General features: G+C 42.6%; 1 protein-coding gene and 1 long non-coding RNA gene across 3 annotated transcripts in view; one reads left to right on the plus strand and one right to left on the minus strand.

The window, feature by feature from the left end:
• The window catches only part of LOC112621374, a 92,358-nt gene extending 75,061 nt beyond the window's left edge, over nucleotides 1–17,297 (minus strand). The window contains exons 1-2 of one of the 2 annotated variants that reach the window (XR_003118715.1): nucleotides 17,125–17,297; nucleotides 384–567 (exon numbers count right to left, since the gene is read on the minus strand). This is a non-coding gene — a long non-coding RNA (uncharacterized LOC112621374). The remainder of the gene's footprint in view (nucleotides 1–383; nucleotides 568–17,124) is intronic. The other variant, XR_003118716.1, reaches the window with a different exon arrangement.
• Nucleotides 8,110–26,105, plus strand: INHBA (inhibin subunit beta A). The gene is made up of 3 exons (XM_025380774.1): nucleotides 8,110–8,187; nucleotides 10,667–11,227; nucleotides 20,656–26,105. Exons 2-3 carry the CDS (start codon nucleotides 10,840–10,842, stop codon nucleotides 21,546–21,548), a joined length of 1,281 nt encoding a protein of 426 aa, XP_025236559.1. The 5' UTR covers nucleotides 8,110–8,187; nucleotides 10,667–10,839; the 3' UTR covers nucleotides 21,549–26,105.
• Nucleotides 26,106–26,551: the final 446 nt, after the last annotated feature.

Here is a 26,551-nt window from a genome sequence, read left to right on the forward strand (position 1 = left end):
CTCTTTTGGTCTATCATTCTGTCTCTCACACACGCTTAAGTAAACTTTATTTTGACTCCTTAAAATACCCTCAGGATGAGAATGCAAGTAAGGGGATGAGTGTAGGCATCTATAAAATGGCTTCTGCAAAGACCTCAAGATGCTAATTTAAGAGGATGAAGCATAGCCCAGCCTGTGGTAAAAACATTTGCTTTTCCTGATGCATGCAACATTGTGGAGATGCTACTTTTGTGTGTGTGGGGTGTGTGTGTGTGTGTGTGTGTGTGTGTGTAGCTACTGAACACTCTGAGAATTTTGTCTGTTCAAAAAGAAACAACAGAAACACAATGCTGAGCTCTTGAGGATCCTTGAACCAATGTCTTCTTTCGGTTTTGATTACGTACCTTTTTTAGTTTCCAGAAGTTCCTCATGGGATAAAGAGTAGTAGGTGTGGAAACTGGACCACAGAGAGGTAGACTGACTTGTAACTTTCCAGCCAGGGACAGAGCCAAATGTATAGTAGGGTCTTCCCAGTACCAGTCTGCCCTGGTGGCTTGTCACAGAGCATTTGCCCATCTTTCCAAGGCTCTACAAAGTAGAATGCAGGGAGTTCAGGTCAGCCAATAAAGCTTTTTTAAAAAAGGAAGAGAAATAATACCAGTAAGCAATGGTGACTACGTACCAGCACATTCTATGTGGCTCACAAAATTAACTGAGCTATCCCTGACAACAATCCTATCTACGAAGGGGGTGCTATTCTTATCCATATTTATTATACTAATCGGGGAACCAAGTCATTTGCCCAGCAGTTTGAAAATGGTGAATCCTAAATTTGAACCCAGGCAGTCTGACTGTAGGACCCATACATTCAACCACTACCTTTTACCTCATCTTCAAATGGTATTTTTCATACTTCAGAGCTCTGAGGTGCCTGTGCCCTTGGTCACCGGGAGGCCATACTTGCTGCACCCGTCTGGACCATCAGGGTCTTCCCCAGTCAGAGGCCACTGCCAGGGCCAGAGACAATGGAGAATTATTTAGTTTCCTACAGTTCTAGAAACTACCTCTGTTTCAAGCCCAGGAAGAAGGCGTTCTGAGGAGGACATTTCTTCTTGGGACAAGGACCCTTGGTGAGATTTGGCCTTTATGCACCTCCATCTGAAAAGCTAAGCTTCTCTCTGGGAATTCGAATTGAAGGTTAGGGATGATTGCTCAGATGGGGAAAGTGTGAAATGGTAATCACTTTCATATGACACTCGAGAAATGTTATAATAAAGCTGAGTAAATTGGAGCATGAGTTAGCCGGTCCTTTGCCTAATGATGTCACCCACTTTGTGCTTCCTCCAGCCTATGATTAATAAAAGAGGGGTTATGACAGTAACTCACTCCTAGTGGGCAGCAGTGACGTCAGCAGCAGCTGAGCAAACTGACTACATTTAGTTGTGCGTGTGTATGTGGGCATTTTTTTTTTTTCCTGTGACTAACATGAAGCTAACAGCATCTAATAAAACAAAAGCTCCTTGAAATTTGGGAAACTTATTGGGTGAACTCTTTTCTACAGGGAGCACCATTTTAATTATTCTCAGCTCATAGTTAAGTGATGTTGGAGTTGGCCAAAATTACCTTGTTGGCTTTCTGCCCCTGTTTCATTAAGGGATCACAAATGAACCCCTGGCCTTTGGGAGAGAGGTTTTCTGGAGTGTTTTTTTCCTTCTACTATAGAGGCTCCTCCCTCATTCATTACACTCTTCCATCTTTTAAGAGGAACTCAATGAGTAGAAGAGGGATTGTAGCCATAAGTTATTTTTTGAGAGTTTAAAGCTGGTTGTAGAATTCAGTGATTCCATTTTAAACTCTAAGAATATTGTGCTTAATTACAGTTTGCTTTTCCAATCTGATAAAGTGACAGAAGTCCTACTTACTATTTCACCTTTGCAAACTTGACCTTCCTAAAATTAGAGTGGGCCACCTGGAAATATTTGCCCACCTAGCTGAGCTGCTGCCAGTGTCCACGCGATCCCGCAGGACTCGTGAACAGCGGCACTCAGACCATGCCTTGGAGCTGCTCCCACAGAGGGCAGAACCTTTGGACTCTATTAGGACACGAGGGAGGCAGCAATTCACTGATTTAAAAAAAAATTCACACAGGACTGCCCCCAGGCTTTTCTGTGGGGCTTTTTCCCTCCAAGCAGCGATTTGGGAACAGGCTGTGGGGGGATCTTTGTGGACAGGCAAAACTGGATGCAAAGCAAGATTGCTGCCCTCTTATCAGTCCAATGGAATCTACATGCTAAACCACCATGTCTTCAAGTCAGCAATGGAACTTATTACCCAAGGGGATCCAGGTGAGAAAAATGATTACAACAATCTGTTCCGTGTTCCTTGGGGAGTATTTTTCAACAATCTTCTGGGGCAATAGGAAGATAAATTGTTGAAGCAGATGTTTCCTGATTGGGTTAGAACTGAGTCATGATAAACAATTTTGAAATATATATTGGTCAGGAAGAATGTTGAGGGCATATTTCTTCAGGTTGAGTTAGTCTGGGTTTTCTTCAATGTATGTTTTTCTATAGTGGTTGTAAACGAGTATTTCTCTCAATATTGAATTTTTTTACATGTACCACTTGGTTACTTCTTGGGAAGAACTCCAGGCATTTCTGAATCATTTGAAAGTTGATTGAGGCCTTTGGTTCCAAAATGACCATTTACCTGAGGAGACGGTGATTCACAAGTTGGAAGAGATGACATGGCGTCAGAGTGTCTAAGACATTCCCCTCATAGCTCCCTTCATCTTAAAATGATCTCTGACCTACCCTTTCCTTTCTGGAGGACCCAAGTCACTCAGGAGGTAAGTAATGAACCGGGGAAGTAAGCCCTCACTGTCTGGACAACAGGATTTCAGTTCTAAGCTAGTTTCATCCAGGCAACTTCCTTTTTGTGCATTTCACCAATACTTGTTGATTACTCTTATGATTTTCCATGAGGTGGAATCCTTCACAATAGTTTCCCCAGTCCTCACAGGAGAGCAACACCTGGAAGGGCTGGAAGGGCATGGCCTTCCTTCAACAGCCACACCACTTCCTTTTACAAAGGAAGTTTGGAGAATATAATGTTGCTTGCAACAGCCATTAGGATTTAGCAAAACACTGTTTTATCTCTTTGGATATTGATTGTATGTCATTCCCCTAAGGTATTAAACAAATAAAATCAAGCTACAACATATTCATTTGCTCTAGGAGAAAGGCAGGGTAATCTTACTTTTGTGAATTTTACTTCAGGGAATTCTCTCTTGCATGGATTTATCTGATACTGAATTGCTAAAATGAACAACTCAATCCTTTATTCATTTATTCTTTTGCATGAGTCTCTTGTCTCCTAACAACTTGGGTGTAGGCCAGCCCATCTCATTTTGTTGCTGGCCACCAAGATTCTGCTTTGGTTTAGAACAAAAAGCCAGCAGGAAAATATATTGAGGCCATACATGAAAGTTGGTTGGAGCAACAATGTTGCCCAAGAGGAGCATTGTATCTGTAGTCTCCAGTAATCAGAGAACATAAGATGCAAGAGGCAGCAGAATCACTTGATTAGTATTTTGTAGAGTTGCAATGCTTTCTTGGTTCCCAAGGCCTCTTGGAGATGGATAGGGAGAAGGTTGGGTGAACTTTACAATTATAACATGAAATCAGGGTATCTCAACTGCAGAACAATTAACACTGTAGGCCAGATAATTTCTTGTTGTTGGGGGCTGTCCTGTGCATGGTAGGATATTCAGCAGCATCCCTGGCCCCTACCCACTAATGATCAGTAGAACCTCCCTCCCAGCTGTAACAACCAAAATGTCTTCAAACATGGCCAGATGTCCCCCAGGGAGCAAAATCGCCCCAGTTGAGAACCACTGCTGTAGAATGAAGAGTAATAGGTTACTTACTGGGTTTTTTTCCTTCTTCTCTTTTCCGCAGTTGTTTTAGTTCTAGTATCCCGGTTCCCTTGCTTCAGAAAACAGCATTTCCAAATACTCTAAAAACAGAGTATCCCACTGTTTTTGTGGAATATCCCACGAAGCAGAAGGCCTTGTGGGATATTCCAGTGGTTCTGAAAGAAATGTGAAGCTTAGGAGTCAAGTTTCAGATTAACCATTTCTGACCCTGTTGTTCTCAATGAATTTCAGGGGACTTTTTAATGTTTCCCTCTCTCTCTCTGTTTAGAGCTATTCATTCATTGACTTAACTTGAAAGCAAAACAGCTTCCCAGTTCAATTTTGAATGTGAAACACTGCTTCTCCTTTGTCCCAACTCTTTCTACCTAACATTCAGCCCAAGTTATGTACAGGCTGTGGCTGTCCAGGAAACAGGCCGTGTTTGCCAATCCCATGTTCAATGTCAACCATTTGATGAGACCCTTCTTCATCACAGACTCTCGCAGTCTCCCTGCAGCAGATAGTACTCTGGATCCTGCCCACATTCTCTGGATTCTGAGCTGCCTCTTGAGGGAGTCACCCCTCACCAACAAGGCCAGGTTTTCTGGCCTGAGCCCCAGAATAACACATTAGCTGCTGGGAACACCTTTTGATTTCTCTCCATAGTCACGTTTTATGTTTGGTTTCCCAGACGGGATGAACCAGAAATCATGCGTTTTTGGAAACAGATTTTTTCATAGGAAGGAACGAAAACACCCGGACTCGTCAGCACTCTTGTCCATGCCTCTGAACCCCCAGCCTTGTGTCATTTCAGTTGAATCAGAGAACAACATCCCAGTCACCTGCTTGGGGTGTTCACGTCTCCTGGCTTATATTTTTGACTGAATAACAGCAATCCGTGAGCAGCTGCTAAAATAATAGAGCCCTGAAAAATGTCCCCCCCCCCCCCCCCCCCCCCGCTCGGCTTTTCTGGGCCTGTCTCCTTGCTCAAGGAGTAGTGAGGAAAGACACCAATTAATAGCGTGGATGAAAGCTGAAGGACAGACGGTTTGCTTGAGAAGAAAAGTGAACATTCTTGCTTCCTCATCTATGCCAACTTTGAACAGAGACAGCTGCTGCCACAGGTAAACACCACTATAGGGTTGGCCATGGCCCTAAGCTAGGTGTCACCGCAAGCCACAGGCCGGCACACGAACGCTGGCCTCTCCCCCATTCGCACAATTGAGCTCTTATCCTTAAACGAACTTTGTTTTTTGACCAGCTCACTAATTGTGATTGAAAACACCAGCTCCCCAGCAATGCACACGCATTGGAGTTAGCAGCAGCAAGACAGGCCCTAATTGCTCCATTTACATAAAAGTAGAAACATACAACTTCTAAATATAAATCTCTGGCACATCGTTCCTTTTGCAATTACAGTAAAATAAGGTACCACAGTTTCCCTCCCGGCTCCTTCTCGCAGCAAGCTGCTCCACCGGGTTCGCTAGTGGCTGCTCCTCGAGGCGAGAACAGAGCCATGCAAATGCTCCAGCGTGGAGTTGGGTTTGTGAAGTCGCCAGTAAATCAGGCCGCCTCCACTAGGTGAATAACGCGGTGGCAGCGGGCCACTTTGCTAGTGCAGTCGCTGGAGGACCGCGCTCTGCACTCAGAAGGGGGCAGTTAGCTGGTGCGCGAGCGCTCCCTGCTCGCCTCTGTCCGCGGGGAGCCAGTCGGCCCCTCCGCAGGTCCCGCTCCCTGACATTTGCTGTGGTTTCAGTCCCTGGCAGTGAGGGCTGGGTTCAGAGATTCCCAGCTGCACTCACTGAACAGTGATTTTTTTTTCCCCTCCCTGAATTCTTTAGCTGCCAAAAGGGGGGAAAAATCAAGAGCTGCTCTTAAAAGAAGTTGCCCTTGCTGGTGCTCAGGGTAAAAATAGAGGCTGCCGCTTAGACCGGCTTGGCCCTGGCTCCAGGCATCCCGCGAGCTGGGCTCGAGCAGCGGCCGCGTTCCGGCGTGATCCCTGGAAGCTGCCAGCAGGTGCTGCTCAAGGTACAGTAGCAGGGCCGAGAAGCCGGGACCCGAAGGGCCTGGGGTGCGGGGAAGCTCCGGGGGAGGGGGAAGTGAAAGAGAAACCAAACCAAGGAAGGAGAAGGAGATTCTGGTCAGGACTGGGCTGACCAGCTTGTGCCCCGGGCCCTTGAGTTCCGCAGGGAAAAGCTGATTCCCAGTCTAGAATATTCCACAGAAGCTATTTTAACCTGCCTGCTTCCTCCACCACCCCCACCTTGATTTGCACCGAGCGAGGAGGCATTGCCACTGTGGTGCAGGTGGTTGCAGAGGGGTTGCAGCGCGGCTGGTAGGCTGGTCTGGCAGGTGGGCACTCGGTGGCATCAGATGGCCAGCGGAGTTTCAGAGTCACACTTGTGTTTTGGCTCCTCTGGTCAGAGTGCTGCAGATTTCTGTGACACCCGTGTTTAAGAAGAGCCACCAGGCTTCTCAGAAATAGTATCACTTATTCTTATCTGACGGCTGCCCTTGACCCCCACAGGTTCATATTATGGATCCCATTTTATAGATGGGAACACTGAGGCCTGAGTTTACACGGTGAGTGAGCAGAGGAACTGGGATCTGATCTGGGTTTGTTTTGTGCACCACTGCCCCCATCACCTACACACACACACACACACACACACACACACACAACTTTGTGTGTGTGGGGAGGGGATGTTATCAGGACACTAGGGTTCATGTGTGGGGCAGAGGTGAGTTTAGATGCCCTGAAGGTCATTGACTCCACTAATTCTCAGCATGAAGGGTGGAGAAGTTCCTTTCTTATAAAGGGTTTCTGTTCACCTAGTGCTAAACTGAGGGGCAGGTTTGGAGTTCACCATCATTAATCCTATTTCTGTCTTTGCCACTCAGATTCACTCTCTTCCTCTACAACTTAATGATTTTTTTCCTACTTCATTTCTGCATATGCAGTTCTTAGAATACTCCTTCCCCCCACCCCCATGCAGCTCAGCACCCACACTTTCTCTGTATCTAGCCAAGAGAGACCCTCTTACACAGAAAACTTCTGGTGTCCTAATGGAACCTGCTTAAGCCACACATCAGGAGGCCAGAGCCTCTATATTTTGCTTGTGGGCGCAGTGAAAAGTTTATTTTATGCATGTTAAATCCTGCATACAAAACAACATATCTGGTCATATGGCTCTCATTAGCTCCCAATTTTGCACATTTTATCCAACTTGTCATGAGAACTGGGCTTATGCTTCAACTATACTCCTTCAAACAACCCTTCACCATTCTTGTCAGAGGACTTCTTCCTCCTGTGTTATTTACCAGACTTGCCAACACCTCTCCCCGCCCCCAAAAAGCCTGACGGGCTTTACCCCTGTTTCAAGGAGTGTTCACTTCTTTTCATTAATCTCCTGTTATATTTGTAACAATTTAGAAATTATAGGAGTTGAAGTTCTGGTAAAAAAGAATGATGCATGAGGATTGTTGTTGTTGTTGTTGTTGTTGTGTGTGTGTGTGTGTGTGTGTGTTTGGTTAGTTAGGATGGATTCTAAAGACCTGGGAAGGATACTTATGAAGTTCACTTAAAGAGAATGACTATTTCCAAAGTTCTTGATTTATGAAGCAGGCATTCAATTTCAAGATGTAAAATAATAGTGTAAGTTGGTTGCGGTGGGGGGAGACCATCATCATATGATTATACAGATTTTCCCAATTTTTTCCTCAATGAAATAGCTTATTTAAAAAAAATAAAATTAGAATCCATATAAAGAACACTACCAATTTTCTTTCCTGAAAGAAACAATAAAATACTTTGTAAATAGAAGCAACTTCATGAAGTAACAGATGTTTTATGTAAAGACATAAAACTGAACCTGAATATAACGAGACGTGTGTGCGAGTAGTAAAAGAAAAGTTGAAAGTTGGACACACTCATTGAGACATATCTATTTGATTCCAATATTTTTCTAAAAGGTAGAGTAATCCTAGCCAGAGGTTTCACTGGCTCAGTGCATCACCCAGTAGTGTCTCAGAAGCCAGGAAGGGCTTTCCATTAGATAATGAATTATGAAATGTCTCACACTGGAAAAACCAGTCATCTGCTGATGTCATGCTGATTCCAACCAATCCCAAACAAAGCCCCAGCCCTCCTCTGTTTCAGTGGTACCAATGTGTGGTGTACAAATAAGTAGTACAGTATAAAACTTCACAGTGCCAATACCATGAAGAGGAGCTCAGACAGCTCTTACCACATGATACAAGAGCCGGCTGGTGGAAGAGTGGGGACCAGAAAGGTAATGCTTTTTAACTCTTACTTCTGAGCTCTTTACACATTCAAAGATAGGATAGCTAGGAGGAATTTTACAACTAATTGGCATTTCCAATGTGCATTGTGATGTGTACTTTTTATATTATTCAGGCAGGTTAATATAGCTTTTAATAGTCCTAGAGCATGCAAATAGATTATATGTTTATACAACCCACTCAGCACATATATACAAGTACATATGCCAAAGAGAAAGCTATTTTTAAGAGTTACATTCGCAAACAGTAAATTCAGGGAACACACACGTACTCAGATGCAGAGAGAATCCAAATATTGATAACTTGCAGTTATCTAAATGCTGCTATTAGGACTCTTGAGTTGTTTAGAGTCATTAAACTTTTGGTTGTATTTCAGACTTTCTTGTAAAACTTAATTGGACTACAAAATGTTTTGGATACTGTATATGTGACTCCAAATAGGTGGATGATGTTAAGTATTATAGTACAAAGATGTTTTATAAAACCATTATAACACAAATGTCCCCTGCCTCCCCCATTCTCTTTCACCATCCCCGTAAAAAATATGAGGCTTTTTAGGCAATGTTGACAAAGTTTCAACAATAATGGTGGAGTAATTGATGTTTCTGGAGCTGAAACCCCAAAGGTGTTAGGTTACTTGTAACAGAAAAAGTCTTACAAATAGTTGTTTTGGAAAAGGAGACAGTATATACAATTCAGAGAGCATTGTTAACCTGTGCAAACTGTAATTTTAACTTAGTGTCACAATTTTCTTGCCCTCTTCCCCTTGCACTCAGATCTTATGCTTGTAGTAATGATATTTATTAACTCTTTCCACCTAAACTGCATTGCTTGACTATAATGCTATGAACACACTAGGTGTCAGATATAAGCTGAGTGTATCTTCAGAAACCAAGAGGGCTTATGTGTGGGAAAGAAACCGAGAGGGAAGGAACGCTTTAACAGATGGACCCCTTAAAGATTCTTCTGCAAGATAAAAGCAATAAGACAGAAAATGAAAAAAGGGGAGGGGGAAGAATTTTTTTTAAGCCTTAGAAAGGCATTGTTAAAAAATTCACATTTTTCTTTTTCTGTGCACACTAAAATCCATGATGATTTTATCTGCACTGTTCCTTTGAGGGAACAAGAAGCAGTCAAGGAGGCTGTCTATGAATGCACTGGTCGGGACAGGCTTGGGGCAAGCTGAAAAAACTACCACATGACAGAGAAAAATAATTCGCCAATATATTTTAGAGAGTCTTTTCCCATAGGATCAGTTATTCAAGTCATACGAGTGCACTCTTTTTATAAAAGGATGTGGGAAAGGCCAAGAGAATTTTGCATTTTATCTGTGAAGTCCCGCGAGCGGAGGTAGGCTGTAATGTGTGAGAGTGAGTGGATCCCCAGCAGAAGGGGGCAGCTGAAGGCGATGGGGAGAGCGCTTCTGGGACTTGGGCTTGTGACAGGCTGCCTGCCCTCTGGTCCTTCAGTGCCCTGCTGCATTTCACAGTTGGGAAGAGTGGAGTGTATTAGATGACCCCAAACAAAAGTTCCATTGCGCTCTCCTCAGATCGCCTGCCAGTGTTGATGACCTGAACATTTAAATATGAATGAATGGGGGGAAACGACCATCTCCCTGGATCCCATCAGACCAGAACAATCCACTGGCCCGGGCACCCTCTGTTACCCCTGAGCTACTCTTCCCTGACCTCCACTACCTGTCCACTGGACCTCCCTGGTCAGGAGGGCATTTTACCACCTAGGGCTGTGGCTTGGCAGGGTGGAGGAGCGGTGGGAACAGACTTTTTCAATCAAGTCATCCCTGTTGATTGAGACACTGTGTTTGTTTGGGGTTTCTTTTCTCCCCTCCAAAAAAGGAAGAAGGTGAAACCAGGAGACTGGGCAGAGAAAGAAAAAAAAAATAGTGAACAAAATTAGGAGAATTTATTTTAGAAGAGAAAGTAGAACCCCCGAAATTGGTGATATTTGAAGAGAGGTGTCTGTGAGGAAGCTAAGAGCAGAAGGAGAGCAGCCTGTCAGAAAACGGGCTGTCCCTCCCTCCCTAATCACAGCCCTACTCACAGCAAACTCCCTCCCTCTCCATTCACTCACTTACTTAGGGCCAATCCGTTTTCTCTCTCTCTCTCTCTCTCTCTCTCTCTCTCTTCCTTTCCCTTTCTCCCTCTCCCCCTCCCTTCCCTCCCTCTCTCCCTCTCTCTCCCCCTTCTTTCTCTCTCTTCTCTCCCCCTCTCTCCTCTCTCCCTGTCTCTCTCTCCCTCCCATCCTCTCTCTGTCTCTGTCTGTCTCCCCCCCACCCTGTCTCTCCCTCCCTCCCTCCCTGTCTCCCTCCCTCCCTCCCTCCTTCCTTCTCTCTTACTCGGAGACAGTCAGAACTCTCCTCCCTGACAGCCACAAACCTACAGCACTGACTGCATTCAGAGAGGAACCTGCAAACAAAACTTCACAGAAAACTTTTTGTTCTTGTTCCAGAGAATTTGCTGAAGAGGAGAAGGAAAAAAAAAAAAAAACCCAAAAAAAAAAAAAAAAAAAACAAACAAAAAAAAAAAAAAAAGAAAAAAAAAAAGAAAAAAAAACCTGTGCGTGAGGGGGGAGGAAAAGCAGGGCCTTTTAAAAAGGCAATCACAACAACTTTTGCTGCCAGGATGCCCTTGCTTTGGCTGAGAGGATTTCTGTTGGCAAGTTGCTGGATTATAGTGAGGAGTTCCCCCACCCCAGGATCCGAGGGGCACAGCGCGGCCCCCGACTGTCCGTCCTGTGCGCTGGCCGCCCTCCCAAAGGATGGACCCAACTCTCAGCCAGAGATGGTGGAGGCCGTCAAGAAGCACATTTTAAACATGCTGCACTTGAAGAAGAGACCCGATGTCACCCAGCCGGTGCCCAAGGCGGCGCTTCTGAACGCGATCAGAAAGCTTCATGTGGGCAAAGTCGGGGAGAACGGGTATGTGGAGATAGAGGATGACATTGGAAGGAGAGCAGAAATGAATGAACTTATGGAGCAGACCTCGGAGATCATCACGTTTGCCGAGTCAGGTTGGTGCTGGCATTGGCAGGGGGTGGGGAGGGGTGGGGGGTAGGAGGGTAAAATATATTTCTTTGACAGTCCCAGGAGGAACTTCTTTTCCCTCCAGCTGGAAACTGCCTGGGAAGGTTATTAGTTATTAGGTGATGGTAGCGGACTAGCGGACGGAGGGCAGGCAGGGGAGGGGGAGAGGACTTTACAGAAAAGGAATTCTCGGTCGAGCTCTGCCTGGAGATGACTGGCTTACACTTGCTAAACTCAGCCGGTCACACAGAGAGGAAGCTCGGGGCCAATGTTGAGCTGGAAGGCAGACTGTGAGGGGCTGCCTTGCCCTGCCTGTGAAACCAGATCTGAGCAGCCAGATGAAAGCCGTGGCATTTTCGGGTGCTTGGGGAGCAGAGGAGGCTTCCGGACCCCATCCAAGTTTTTATTGAGGGTAGAGGGGTGAGTGTGCCAGGATTGGAGTGGAATGGCACAGATGAAGTCACTCTCTTAAAACAAACCTTCCCCTTTAAAAGTCCAATCTGGGGCCACATTAGAGAAGCAGGGCATATTTATGAGTGACAGTCATTTTTACCTTTAGAAACTGTCTATAAGTGCACAGGCACCACATTCAAGACAGGGAAGAGCTACTTTGGGGGACGGTTGTCACTGAACCAGCAGTTACTTTTGGGACACTGACTTTTGCTCTCTGAAAGGAAAAAAAAAAAAAAAAGAAGAAAACAACCAGTTTTGTTCTTTCTAAAGTTACTAAGAGCTCTCTGCCAAGGAACGCAACCTTGACAAAGTACTCTCAGATACTATGCTGAACTCACTCAATCCTTAAGAGGAAGAACTTTAATAAATAGGTTCTAATCGTTGGCCCAGGACCACACTAACCTGTTGCTGAATAGCAATACCTGTCAAAAGTATGGGCCCATGGACTTGGAGCCAGGCTATTTTTATAGTTAAGTGACACAGATCCTTTGCATGCCTGCAAGCCCATGCACGTCAGGCACACAGATGTGTTAATACCGTGTTACTTTCATGGTAATGCCAGGCTAAAGAACTGTATCCTTTGCCAACTCCATTTGAAAGGAATGCCATTGTTTTGTTTGGTAGAGCATATGGCCAGTAAAGTATGTGCAGGGACTCCCAGCATTTTTGTTTAAAAGTTTGCCGCAGCAGTATAAACAATTAAGGCAACACTCAGAATTTTCAATCCTGAAAACCTGTTGACTCAGATGTTCTGTTTTCAAGAAAACCATGAAAGACCGGGGCATCCTTCTGGGGGTGCAGATAGCCTGCTGGCTGTGGCTTCCCCTTGCAGGAGAAGCACTGGTGTCCTACAAGCTTCCCAGTTTGGCTCTCTCACCAGAAGCCTCTTTCACTTGGGGAAGGTCCTACTTTCTTTCCCTAAAGCCCTTTCTTAACCCAGCCCCAAAAGCCATGATCATTAGGACTTTATCTTCTGAAGCTTTTTGAGGAAGAAAGCTAGGTTAGAACTTTTCAAGTTGACACCCATTTTTTCTCAACTTTTCAAGGTGGGAAAAGATAAAAAAGAAAATATTTATGATATTTGGCTGCGCGTGTGAAACAGATTTCAGTGGTCTAGAGGGTTGCGTCGTGTCTTTATATACCAACCTCCACACATGATGGATTCAATGACAGCTCCTATCCAGTTGCCTTTAACTATGTCATACGGCTAAGTATGCCTATGCCTTTGACCAGTTTTAACCGCACGACTGTTAGTAGCAATATGCCCCTCTTTCTGACTTACTGGACTTGTATAGCACATCACTCTCTTAGCATTTAGAGATTTGGCAGTGAAAAAATTTGACCATTTACATTCTTGCTTATGTGTGGTCTTCCTTTCAGTGCCAATCTTCTCTCAGTTGTATGAGATTTTGTCATTTTTTACTTCTCGGTTAGGTGTTTAGTTTGAAAGAAAATAAGCGACTTTTTAAAAAGCGATTCATTGGACGTTCACGTTGAGTCAAGTTTAAGATTTGTAATGGGAAACTCCTGGTTGACTTTACAACTTGACTTTGAATTCTTAGAAAACGTTTGTTACAATTGCTTATTTTTCTCTGAGGAATTTCACACATCAACTTCAAGTTGATTTAATATAATTTCACATATTTAATAATTGCTATATGGACAGTCTACTCTTCAAGCAGAAAACCACGTGAGCATTTTGCTGCTGATTTTGCTAATCAAGGAAAAGATATTTATCATCTGAATGATTGTAGCAAATATATGAACATGAATAGCAAAGACATATGTCTTGCTGCCTTTGGAATAATTCAACTTTAATGACATTCCAACTATGTGGAATGTCAAGAGTTTTTGGAGAATAGAAAAAGCCATGTATTTTTCTTTCCCTTATAACCATTTTGTGCAGCATAGAATCCAGACATTGTCACCCATGAGCATGCCACAAATGCAGACCCATCGCGGCCCCTTTCAACCTTAAGATTCTTCAATTTGAGGCTACGTTTACTTTTTGCCTTTTCTCTCCTTGATTGTTGGATAAAGCCAAGGCATGGCTACAGAAGTAGAGAGCCTGCAAAAGCTGAAGTGCCTGGGACTCTTTTAACTGAGTTTGTCCCATCCTGCTTAGGTAGAAAGTGCCCGATTTCTGTAAAGCTGATGCGAGTTGTTATTGACTAAACAGCAGGGAATCACTCTAAGGCTCTCTGAAATGTGTCCCAACCAACAAAAATGATTTTATTTTTATGTATGTCACATCACCCAAGATTTCTCACCAAGGTTAGTGTGTTCTGTGCATGGCTGGCACAAAACCCCCAATGTTTACCTTAAGGCCTACAGAGTTCCTCACAAGGAAAGACAGAAGGGATGGGTAAAACCAAGCTATCGCTATAAATGTCAATGAAGCTAAATTCAGTGGCCTTTTTGGCTGATACAGCTTATTTTTACTTTATTTTGACTCATGACAGTAGCTGGTCAATCAATGCATAGTAATAATGTACCTCTGAGTCTCCATATGCTTTCAAACCTGGATATAGGTTCTGGTAATTAGCTTAGCAATTGATAGCACCTGTTGTAGAAAGAACAGGAAAAGAAAGACAAACGAAACACCAAGAAATGGATGTGCTCACGTAGCCTAGGTGTTGTTGAGTGCAACACCTTAGTCTACCCCTTGGAGGATACTATGTGTGGAAGATTTGAGTTCGAAGTTTACACCGCCCAGACAGGGATCCAAGAAGCCTTGCTTGGATGACCATTTTCCCCACCCCAAGAAAGCCATCTCAAAATGGAGCTGACTCCCACCATTCCATGCCCATCGTCCGAACTTTTCTGTGAATCACCCATCCCTTAGGGACGCCTTTAGGGGTTACACGTTCTCTTCTGTGAATAATGGGGAAGAGTGGCCACAAGAGGGCGCGTTCCAAAGACTTTTGCTCCTTGTCAGTTTATCCAGGGAAAGGCAGTTGCGCCTACTGGAAGCACCCCGTCTGTAGCGCCCAGTAATCTTGGTGATTATCAGTTACCTCCTGCTCCCTCTCATCCTGCAGAAAAAGTTAGGAATTTATGAGATGGGAGAAGCATGACTACCTGTAATACATTAAATGAGACAGAAGGAAAGGAAATGGAAATTCTAGTGATACATGTGAACATTCCGGAGCTCTATGGAAGGCAGACGAGTGATAAATTTCAGAAGCAAACAAAGCAGAGCAGGGAGAAATGTGACCATGAATCATCAGCGATACTGATTTGCTCACAAGTCTCTCCCTAATACGGTCTCCCGGATCGTAACAAAAACATCTTCCGTCTCCCCTGATTTTGTTGCCTAGTTTTCCTGCCTTATCAACAGTTTCCACCAGCGACAAATGACAAGTGACTTCAAACAGGGAGGAAAAAGGTTCTTTCTTTAATGCCTTGTGGGAACATGGTGTTCAGCTTCAGAGGATGCGTTTGTTTCCGAACTGAGGGTGTGGAGAGAAATGGTGGGGAAAGATGGGGAAAGAGATTAATAGTGGTCTGTGGCCTGTGCAGTGGATGGACTGGGCTGGGGGTGGCAGAGATGCCAGGGTGGAAAGTCTGTTGTAATATTTAAAGAACTGCAGTAATACCTTCCCAGGCACTTTTCTTGAAAACACATATTTGTCTTGGCCCCTCTTCTGCTAAAAAATACTTGCACATGATCTCCTAGCTGTAGTTCAGAATTCTTCGTACTCGACTGGTTCCTAGGTCCAAAATCAAAAGTGCCAAAGTTCTCAGGAACTTTGGAAGAAGTCTCTGAAATTTTGTGGGTTGAACCTTAAGAATTTTTGCTACTTGTAGGAATCTAAAACCCCTTTCTCCTGAAATATTTAACCTTTTTCATCACCATTTTAATGGAAGAGGCATGGATGATGGATGTTTGTGGCTGGGCATTTATAAATCAATAACGGACCCTAAGGAGGGACATTAAAGCTAAAAAATTAATCAAGATAATTTATGGCCAAACCTATAGTTCTACTGCAGGAAAGATCCTCTACTGTAGGTCAAAGGAGGAATAACCTTAAGACCTCACTTGCTGCTTTCTGCGGAAACCCCTGGAAGCAGTCCAAATGCAAAGTCAGAGCTTCAGAGAACGCACCCTGTAAATGGTAGTTGTGTATACCCTTACTGTTGACTATACCATATCTAGGCACAGTGAAATCTTGATGAAGAATGGAAAATTAAAGGAACAGACGCTTTTTACAGGGAGGCTTCCCCCAACCCCCACCCCATGGTAAGTTTAAATATGTTCTGTAAACAACGAGGCTTTCCACATTCACGTTAGAGACATAATTATTGCCCATATGTAAAAGAGCAACATATTTCAGGCAGGACCCTGGTGAGGAAAACAAAACCAAATCGAAACACTGCATGTGTGTGTTGCTTATTTAACTGAAAATGTTCATACACCCACAAATCTGAGATGCTGGACTTTTGGATGAGTCCATCATTTTGCATCTTAGTGTAGGGGGAGGGAACAACAAGGGGCTTAGCTGCTTAACCCTTGGCATGCCTTCATGATTGACTTATTCAAAACATTTTGAAAGCAAAGGAAAATGTGCTGCAAACACCCTTCCAGGTATCTTTCCTTCCAGCTTACACAGTCTCTCCTCTGTCCAATCCTTCCCACCCGGCAGCATTTCAGAGGTATTCCCTGTGAGGTACAAATTTTCTCTTTGCCTATTTTTCTGCACCTCTTTTTCTCTCTCTTTGGTATGTGTCCACCGAGCTCATAGAGGTTTAAGTGATGAAATATTATCACCCACATGGGTTTGCGTGGGACTTTCTTAGTGAATTACTCAGGCAGAGCAGGCTGTGATACAGCCTTGCTCACAAGCCTCGGGAGGGAAAAAATAGCACAGAGGATGAAAAGAATATTATCAGAGAGTAGGTAATGAAAGGTTAGCAAAGCGACCAGCTATATCTGGCTAGCTAGGTAATAGTGCAGGAACCTAGGTCGCACCTGTACAAACTAATGCAGAACCTGCTCACGGCGCATTATGGGAAGGCTTTCATTTCAAGATTTTACAGCATGAGATATTTAAGTGAAAACTAAAACTGATTAGAAATTGATCCTGAACATCCCAGCCTTAGTCAACCTTCCCTTTTCCAAATTGTTATGCAAGGAGATTGGAGGATTGGGGCATCTTGAAAGTGTCACTGCAGTATAGCCATCTCTCTCAGGTAATATAAAGATAAAGGGAATATAATAAATTGACCTGTTATTTATTATATTTTTCATACCTAGGACATTCCGAGGCTGTAATATATTTCTGAAGCCTGCAGCCCTGATAAACATCAATCCCACGTCAGTTTCCAGCAGTCTCATCTCCCCACCCCCTTCTGCAATGAAAGCTAATGTAAAAGAAAGAAATATGCACTGCTTAATAAGTCAGAATACAATAGAACTTGTAAAATGTACCTGCATATAAGGTAGACATTAGGAAGACTTGAATCTCTCTCTTCCCCCTGTTCTCCTGAGCATTATGGCAACAGCATTTTCATGAAATTAGATCTGTTTTATTTTTTTTCCTGATAAAATATCATGCAATATACAAATAGCAGTTCCAGAAATGGACACCAGGAGAAGGAGGCGACAGGCATGTCAATTAGTAGGGGGAAAATCCAAATGTCAGAAATATGGGGGAGAGAGAAAGCACGCAGGCAGTGGATGCAAATACAGGGAACAGAGTCTTTCAATTCAGATAATTAAACGGATGCATAAATCAGCGCCCGTGCCTCTCCATAATACGCAGGCGATGCCATGCAGTTAATTATCAGCCAAGACCAGCATGAAAGTCATTTTATGATGACTCTCTGATCCTAATATAACAGCACCTGACAGATTGAGCCCCCTCTAATGAGTACTCTCTTTGTACAATCCTCTCTCAGGAACACTAAATCATTTGCTTCCAAGTACAGCTGCCTGTGAAGAAGGGGTGGGGCTAGATCATGCATCAGAAACCTGCTCTTGTGAAATGAGGGGCTGTCCTGTAGGCTGTGTGACTAGAAGCCAGCAGCCTCAGCCTCTCTAACCCTACAAAAGCAATTTGCACGCGGCTGTCCCTAATTCTAGTCAGCCAACTAACCCTCCCTCGGCACCCCCACCCAAACATCTGGATGTTATTCATGGAAAGTCCGGTTCATGCGGGTCAGCACTGCTGTCCATCGGCCTTCACCCTGACCCCTTCTGGCAGGTGTGGATGAGAGCAGAGTAGATCCTATGGGGATGAGTTACCCAAAACCCAGTGAGCCTCCCTATGTGGGGCACTAGTCAGATGCTCCAGTTTCACGCTCTTTCCTGGAAAAACAAAACCCAACCTTGTGCCCTCTGGGTTCTCTAATTTAGCAGCTACTATCTCTCTGTTTTTGGAGTGACACCCTGTGCAGTTTAGGATTTCAGAAGCTGTCCCGCATAGAAGCAGAAGGGAAAACAGCAGGTAGCTTGTTAACATTCTCCATGGGGCAAGGCAGATGTGCCCATGCTGGAGGTAACCTGCACACCCTCCAGGCCAGTTATCCGAGGCTTGGGAGGTTTCTCTCGGTCTTCTCCTAAGGCCTTGGCAGGACGCTGCCACCCTAAAATCAACTGCTGATTGCCTTTTAAGATGTAAATGATTAAGCTCTGCTTCTGGGAATCTTCTTCTCTTTACTTTGTTAAGAAACAAACAACAACAACAAACCCCCACCAATTCTTAGCAAAGGGGAATATAGAATTCAGATTTCGAAAAAATAAGTCATCATGCTTCCTAAAATAAGACAGCTTCTCCCTCTAACTGCTCTCTGCTCTGGTATTCTATCTAATCATAAACCCAGCTTTATTATTCATTTCAACTCCTGCCAAAGACATGAGGTCGGAGTCAGAGGAACTCCCCTTACCACCACCACCACCATCATCATGGCCAGCATCCTCGTAAGTTTATAGAAAGATGCCAGAGAACCTTTCATATCCATCTGCAGCCCTGCTTGGCCCTTGCCTCAGTGAATTTACCACTATCATAATCACAGTGTGCAGAGTGTGTTAAATTAAGAACAGAATCTACAGTACGCAATGCACAGAAAAGCCTGCCTTCTGCTGCAGAGAACTTGAAACTGTGCCTAAAATTTATAGTACCGTAAACATCTCAGGGCCTCGAGTGATAAGTATGGCTGGATTTCCGTTAACTATAGAAATTCAGGCAGGGAGATCCTCCCAGGGAGTTGTGAGTTCTAAGATGAACTTCTTGGAGATTGTTCACAGATTTGTGCATGCGATACGTGTACAGCGGACAGTTATAAGGAGGTCCATGGTCAGGGAAAAGAGGGTATGTTTCCATATGCCACAAAGGGGGAAAAAAGGAAGTGAGGGAACATATTTGATTAATCAAAAAATTTTAGTTTGGATACCTGCTTTCATAGTAATTGTTGCTGCGTCATTAAACATACAGGTGCTTACGAAAAGAGAAGGAAATAGGTGACTTTCTAATTTTAGAGGTAGGCTAGAACTGAGTGGTTGCTAAATTCAACTGCCCTGACAATGTGGGGATTTCCTGTCCATTAGCAGCGATTGCTATTTGACATATGTTTCTGGTGCCCATTAGGCTGCACTCTAATGGGTCAGAGGCAAACATTGGGGATTCAGAGGTACAAGGTGGCTCTCTTAATTTAATAGAACTCAATGCTAAGGACGCCTCCATTTGTTAATAAGTAATCAAGTCATTGCCTACTTTCTGCTGAACATTAGACTATGATAGTGACCTTAGACCCTGGGCATTCTAAACCAGGCTGGCAGGAGGGTGGCGGTGGAAGTGATGTGAAGGAAGCCTCCTAGAGGAAGTGTTGTCCAAACAATCTGAAAATTGAAACATTATTAAAGGCAGCACTAAGGGTGATGTGTTGGAGTTGGGGCAGGAGCACTTGAGGCAGAAGGAACAGCAGGTGTCACTGCCTGCGGGTGAGACAGGGGGTGGAATTCTCAAGGCCTTACACCCCAGAGACCAGGACTGGGCAAGAGCTGGCATTCAAGGAAGGAACAGCATGTACAGAGCCCAAAGTCCCAGGCACTTTCTGTTGGATATTGAGAGCAATAGGAATTCAGTAAAGGACTTTCAAGAAGTGATGTGATCAGATCCACCTGTGAGAAAGATGCCTTTGGCTGCTTCATGGAGAAATGACTGGAGAGGAGGCCTGCCTTAGTGTTGCAGAGGCAAAGTAAAGAACATGCTGCTGCAGTGACCCAGCAAAGAGGTGATGGGGGAGGAATCAGGCTGTGACAGGGGAAGAGGAAGCTGACTCAGTGTGTCCCAACTGCACAGACCTACATAGTGAGGCGAGGCCAGGGGCTGCATTTTTGTCTGAGAATAATATTTCCTTAGCTCTCTAGAGCTTACAGTGTCTTTTCGTTTATGTTATCTCAGTTCATCTTCCTAAACCTGTGAGATAACAGGTCACATGTCCTTATGTCATTCCTATTTTATAGAAGATGAAACTGAGGTTAAGCAATTAGTCAACAGACACAGAATCACAGGCCCTCTTCATTCTAAAGCAAGGGTCCAAAACCTTTTTTCTATAAAGGGCCAGAGAGAAAATGATTTACGCTTTGTGAGCCAGAGAGTCTGTTGTAGCTACTCAGCTCTGGGTTATTCTAGTGCAAAAACAGCTGTAGGCAGCATGTACAGAAATGAGCATAACCATGCTCCAACAAAACTTTATTTACAGGCACTAACGTTTAAATTTCAGACAATTTTCACATGTCACAAAATACCACTTTTCTTTAACCACTTACAAGTATAAAAACCATTCTTAGTTTGCAGGCAGTACAGAAAGAGTTTCGGCCCATGGGCCGTCATTCACTGACCCCTGTTCGAGAGGATCTATCACAGAAGACTCTTGCTTGCCTGAAATTTGTGAGTGCATGTAAATGTTGGAATTAACAGGTGTCACTGTTTTCTCTTATGCTGTCTTTTGTCTTCAGGAACAACCAGGAAGACGCTGCACTTTGAGATTTCCAAGGAAGGCAGTGACCTGTCAGTGGTGGAGCGTGCAGAAGTCTGGCTCTTTCTAAAAGTCCCCAAGGCCAACAGGACCAGGACCAAAGTCACCATCCGCCTCTTCCAGCAGCAGAAGCACCCGCAGGGCAGCTTGGACACAGGGGAAGAGGCCGAGGAAGTGGGCTTAAAGGGGGAGAGGAGTGAACTGTTGCTCTCTGAAAAAGTGGTAGACGCTCGGAAGAGCACCTGGCATGTCTTCCCTGTCTCCAGCAGCATCCAGCGGTTGCTGGATCAGGGAAAAAGCTCCCTGGACGTTCGGATTGCCTGTGAGCAGTGCCAGGAGAGTGGCGCCAGCCTGGTGCTCCTGGGCAAGAAGAAGAAGAAAGAAGAGGAGGGGGATGGGAAAAAGAAGGGTGGAGGTGAAGGTGGGGCAGGAGCAGATGAGGAGAAGGAGCAGTCGCACAGACCTTTCCTCATGCTGCAGGCCCGGCAGTCTGAAGACCACCCTCATCGCCGGCGTCGGCGGGGCTTGGAGTGTGATGGCAAGGTCAACATCTGCTGTAAGAAACAGTTCTTTGTTAGTTTCAAGGACATCGGCTGGAATGACTGGATCATTGCTCCCTCTGGCTATCATGCCAACTACTGCGAGGGTGAGTGCCCGAGCCATATAGCAGGCACATCCGGGTCCTCACTGTCCTTCCACTCAACAGTCATCAACCACTACCGCATGCGGGGCCACAGCCCCTTTGCCAACCTCAAATCGTGCTGTGTGCCCACCAAGCTGAGACCCATGTCCATGTTGTACTATGATGATGGTCAAAACATCATCAAAAAGGACATTCAGAACATGATCGTGGAGGAGTGTGGGTGCTCATAGAGTTGCCCAGTCCAGGGGGAAAGGGAGCAAGAGTTGTCCAGAGAAGACAGTGGCAAAATGAAGAAATTTTTAAGGTTTCTGAGTTAACCAGATAAATATAAATTAAAAAAACAAAAAAACAAAAAAAACAAAAGTAAATTAAAAACAAAACCTGATGAAACAGATGAAGGAAGATGTGGAAAAAAATCCTTAGCCAGGGCTCAGAGATGAAGCAGTGAAAGAGACAGGAATTGAGAGGCAAAGGGAGAATGGAGTACCCTTTATTTCTTCTGAAATCACACTGATGACATCAGTTGTTTAAATGGGGTATTGTCCTTTCCCCCCTTGTGGTTCCCTTGTGAGCCTTGAGTCAACTAATCTAGTCTGCAGTAGTGCGGACTAGAGCAACCCAAATAGCATCTAGAAAGCCATGAGTTTGAAAGGGCCCATCACAGGCACTTTCCTACCCAATTACCCAGGTCATAAGGTATGTCTGTGTGACACTTATCTCTGTGTATATCAGCATACACACACACACACACACACACACACACACACACACACAGAGGCATTCCCACACATTACATATATACACATACTGGTAAAAGAACAATCGTGTGCAGGTGGTCACACTTCCTTTTTCTGTACCACTTTTGCAACAAAACAAAACAAAACAAACAACATTAAAAAATTGAGAACAAGTATGGAAAGAATGAAAGATCAAGGAAAAAAGAATACCAAGTTACATTTCGTTAAGGTGCTTATGATCTTAGAACTATGCAACCTAATAGGTTTGAAACTGTTTACCTGAGAGAGAACAAAAAGAGAGACTTTTTTGTATTGGAAGTAATCTGATTAATTTTTATTTTCTTCAAGGAGAGATACTTGAAAGGAATATGTTTGTCCATCTGTTGGATCCAAACATTTCTATATTTTGTAAATGTTGTTGTTGTTTTTTTTTAATCGTTTACTATTTGCACTACAATGGTGTTTGACCTGTCTAATCCTTATTTAACAAGTATTTTCTTTGAGTGGGGGTGGGGGTGGGGTTTAAGAGCTGCACTTAATGTGAGCTATAAAAGAACTGCTACAGCACACAAAATAGCTATTTTTATTATTATAATTATAATTATTATTATTATTTTGTACCTTAAAAAATAGACACATACACCAAAGACATTTGTGTGAGCCTTTAAACAGTCTGTCTGTGGTTGGTATCATTCACCATCAATGAGTCAGGGGTTGGGATTCAAGGTTGAGTAGTGTGGATTGTGTTCAGGCTTAAAAGACCCGAGAAGTTTGGTTTTTGACTCCTTTTACATCCATGAAACAGGACATTTCATACTGGATGTACAGTAGTTGTACACTGTTGGATATCAAGTTCAATCAAATTCATGGAACTACATGCTTGTATGTGTATATATACATTGCTTGTGCATATGCATATCTGTATGTATATATACATGTATTGTACCATGTCCATACACATTTTAAGCACTTCAGGCTGTCATTTTTTAATGTTCTTAAAGCAATGAATGTTTGTGTGCAAAACACAGTATTTTTAAGAAGGATAGGCTATAGTTTTTGCTTTTACTCTGAACTAGGTGGGCACATTTCAAAAATTCGGATGGGAAAAAGCCTGAAAATTCCAGTGAATATTCAGCAAGGCCCTCTTTTGTTGTACAGGGATCAAATTTCCTCCTCTTTTTTGTGCCCCCTCCCACTTCTACAAGTTTTCCCCTATGGGGAAAACAGGATGATAAAACTCTGGGCGGAAGTTTTTCCAACTTAGTGTCTACTGGAATCAATCTTAAATCAGAAGCTTTTTCAGAAAAATATAATATTTAGGTCAGAATTAGAGTTAAGTGTATTTTTAAAAAATGATTAAGGCTTGGTTGTGAGAAATATTACCTGTACCAGCTGGGAAAAATAATGTCGCCACTAACTAAAAGATAATTAATTTGGGAGAAGGTGTTAAGAGAGGGAGAGTAAGGAAGAGAACAGTTAAGAAGAGGCAGAGATGAGGGCAGTAGTAAAAAATCTCTAAATTTTTAATTTATAGTCAGAACTCTTCATGTGTAAATTTGTATCGATTCAGATGCAGAGAGGGGGAAAAAAAAAAACAACCAACCTTTGTTTTATAAATATCAAAGTACATGCTTAAAGCCAAGTTTTTATCTAGTTTATTCTAGTATTTAGCTTGCCTAGAATAGCTAATAAATTATTCATGTATGTGCTTTTGAAAATACAGAGCCTTATTTTTACAGACTTGTGTGAAGTTGGCAAATATTTTGAAAAAAGGAAAAAAGTTTCTAATAATTGGGAACAATTACATTAATTAATATTTTGTAAAATATTGAAGCTTTTAGCCCTATGTCAATTTGTAGATTACAATAAATTAATTATAGGAAAGGAAGATATCAGTGAGAAACCAAAGATTACAAAAGGTGGTTTAGCTCTCCTTGAAAAATATACTCAGTTGGTATACTGTAACACTTGGCTATATGTAGGCAATGTCACTACAGGGCAAATACACTTACTGTGTTCTAGAGGCCGCCCTTTCTTATGCAGCAAATACAATATGCACTGCATGAGAAGCTTGAGAGTGGATTCTAATCAAGGTCTATTGACCTTGGATATCACGCATGTGGGAAGGTGGGTGTGGTGAGAAAAGTGTTAAGGCAAGAGTAGATGGCCATGTTCAACTTTACAAAATTTCATGGAAAACTGGCAGTATTTTGAACTGCATCTTCTTTGGTACTGGTACCTGCAGAAACAGTGTGAGAAATTAAGTCCTGGTTCACTGCGCAGGAGCAGAGATGGTCAAGGATATGGAAAAAGCAGAAATTTGCAAAGAAAGCTGATACCCATGTATAGTTCCCATTCATCTCAAATACATCTGCTACCTTTTTAAGCTAAGTCCTAGACATATCGGGGATAACATAGGGGTTGATTAGTGACCACAGTTATCAGAAGCAGAGAAATGTAATTCCATATTTTATTTGAAACTTGTTCCATATTTTAATTGGATATTGAATGATTGGGTTATCAAACACCCAGAAACTTTAATTTTGTTAAATTTATATGGCTTTGAAATAGAAGTATAAATTGCTACCATTTTTTGATAACATTGAAAGATAGTATTTTACCATCTTTAATAATCTTGGAAAATACAAACCCTGTGAACAATCACCCTTTCACCTAGTAGCATGAGGCCAAAAGTAAAGGCTTTAAATTCTAACATATGGGATTCTTAGTAGTATGTTTTTTTTTTGAAACCAGGGTGGCTCTATCTTAGCTTACTATCTCCTCACTCTTTCTCTAAGGCTAAACTCTAGGCTCTTAAAAATCTGCCCACACCAATCTCAGAAGCTCTGAAAAGGATTTGTCTTCAAATATCTTTTAATAGTAATATGTATTTTATGGACCAAATTGACATTTTCTATTTTTATTTTTCCAAAAAAATCAGGTGAATTTCAGCACACTGAGTTGGGAATTTCTTATCCCAGAAGACCAACCAATTTCATATTTATTTAAGATTGATTCCATACTCCATTTTCAAGGAGAATCCCTGCAGTCTCCTTAAAGGTAGAACAAATGCTTTTTATTTATTTATTTTTCCACCATTGTGGGATTGGACTTTTAAGAGGTGACTCTAAAAAACAGAGAACAAATATGTCTCAGTTGTATTAAGCATGGACCTATATTATCATATTCACTTAAAAAAATGATTTCCTGTGCACCTTTTGGCAACTTCTCTTTTCAAGGTGGAGAAAAACTTAGTCACCCTGAAAACCCACAAAATAAATAAAACTTGTAGATGTGGGGAGAAGGCTTGGGGGTGGACATCGTATGTGTTTAAATTAAACCCTGTATCACTGAGAAGCTGTTGTATGGGTCAGAGAAAACGAATGCTTAGAAGCTGTTCACATCTTCAAGAGCAGAAGCAAACCACATGTCTCAGCTATATTATTATTTATTTTTTATGCATAAAGTGAATCATTTCTTCTGTATTAATTTCCAATGGGTTTTACCCTCTATTTAAATGCTTTGAAAAACAGTGCATTGACAATGGGTTGATATTTTTCTTTAAAAGAAAAATATAATTATGAAAGCCAAGATAATCTGAAGCCCGTTTTATTTTAAAACTTTTTATGTTCTGTGGTTGATGTTGTTTGTTTGTTTGTTTTTATTTTGTTGGATTTTTACTCTATTTTTTTGTTTTGTTTTGTTTTTTTTTGCATACTACATGCAGTTCTTTAACCAATGTCTGTTTGGCTAATGTAATTAAAGTTGTTAATTTATATGAGTGCATTTCAACTATGTCAATGGTTTCTTAATATTTATTGTGTAGAAGTACTGGTAATTTTTTTATTTACAATATGTTTAAAGAGATAACAGTTTGATATGTTTTCATGTGTTTATAGCAGAAGTTATTTATTTCTATGGCATTCCAGCGGATATTTTGGTGTTTGCGAGGCATGCAGTCAATATTTTGTACAGTTAGTGGACAGTATTCAGCAACGCCTGATAGCTTCTTTGGCCTTATGTTAAATAAAAAGACCTGTTTGGGATGTATTTTTTATTTTTATTTTTATTTTATGTCTTATTTATTTTCCATGATCAACTTTGCACACATATTGACACATCCTTTGCTGGGTGATAATTTTGTTTTTACTGTAATTATCCAGAAGAGGATGAGAAACAGACTGAATGTGGGAGAGAACAAAAGCTGGAGTGAGAGAGCTCAAGTAGAAAAAGAATAGATATTGCCATGGCAGAGGCTGTTAATGGGCTGCAGATGCTTGGATCAGCAATATTTATATTTTATTCTTTTGTTGATTTCCCATTTCTTCAAGTGTAGTGGCAACTACTCACAGGAAATAAAGAGATATTAATTCCTTCCCTCCCTCTTTCCTTCTTCCTCCTTTTCTTTCCAGTTAGAAAACTGGAAATGCATGGAGCAACTAGAGCTAGAGAACTATATACATGGGGAAAAAATGTACTTAGTCTTATTACTGGGA

This window comes from Theropithecus gelada, chromosome 3, assembly GCF_003255815.1.
Source record: "Theropithecus gelada isolate Dixy chromosome 3, Tgel_1.0, whole genome shotgun sequence".
NCBI lineage: Eukaryota > Metazoa > Chordata > Mammalia > Primates > Cercopithecidae > Theropithecus > Theropithecus gelada.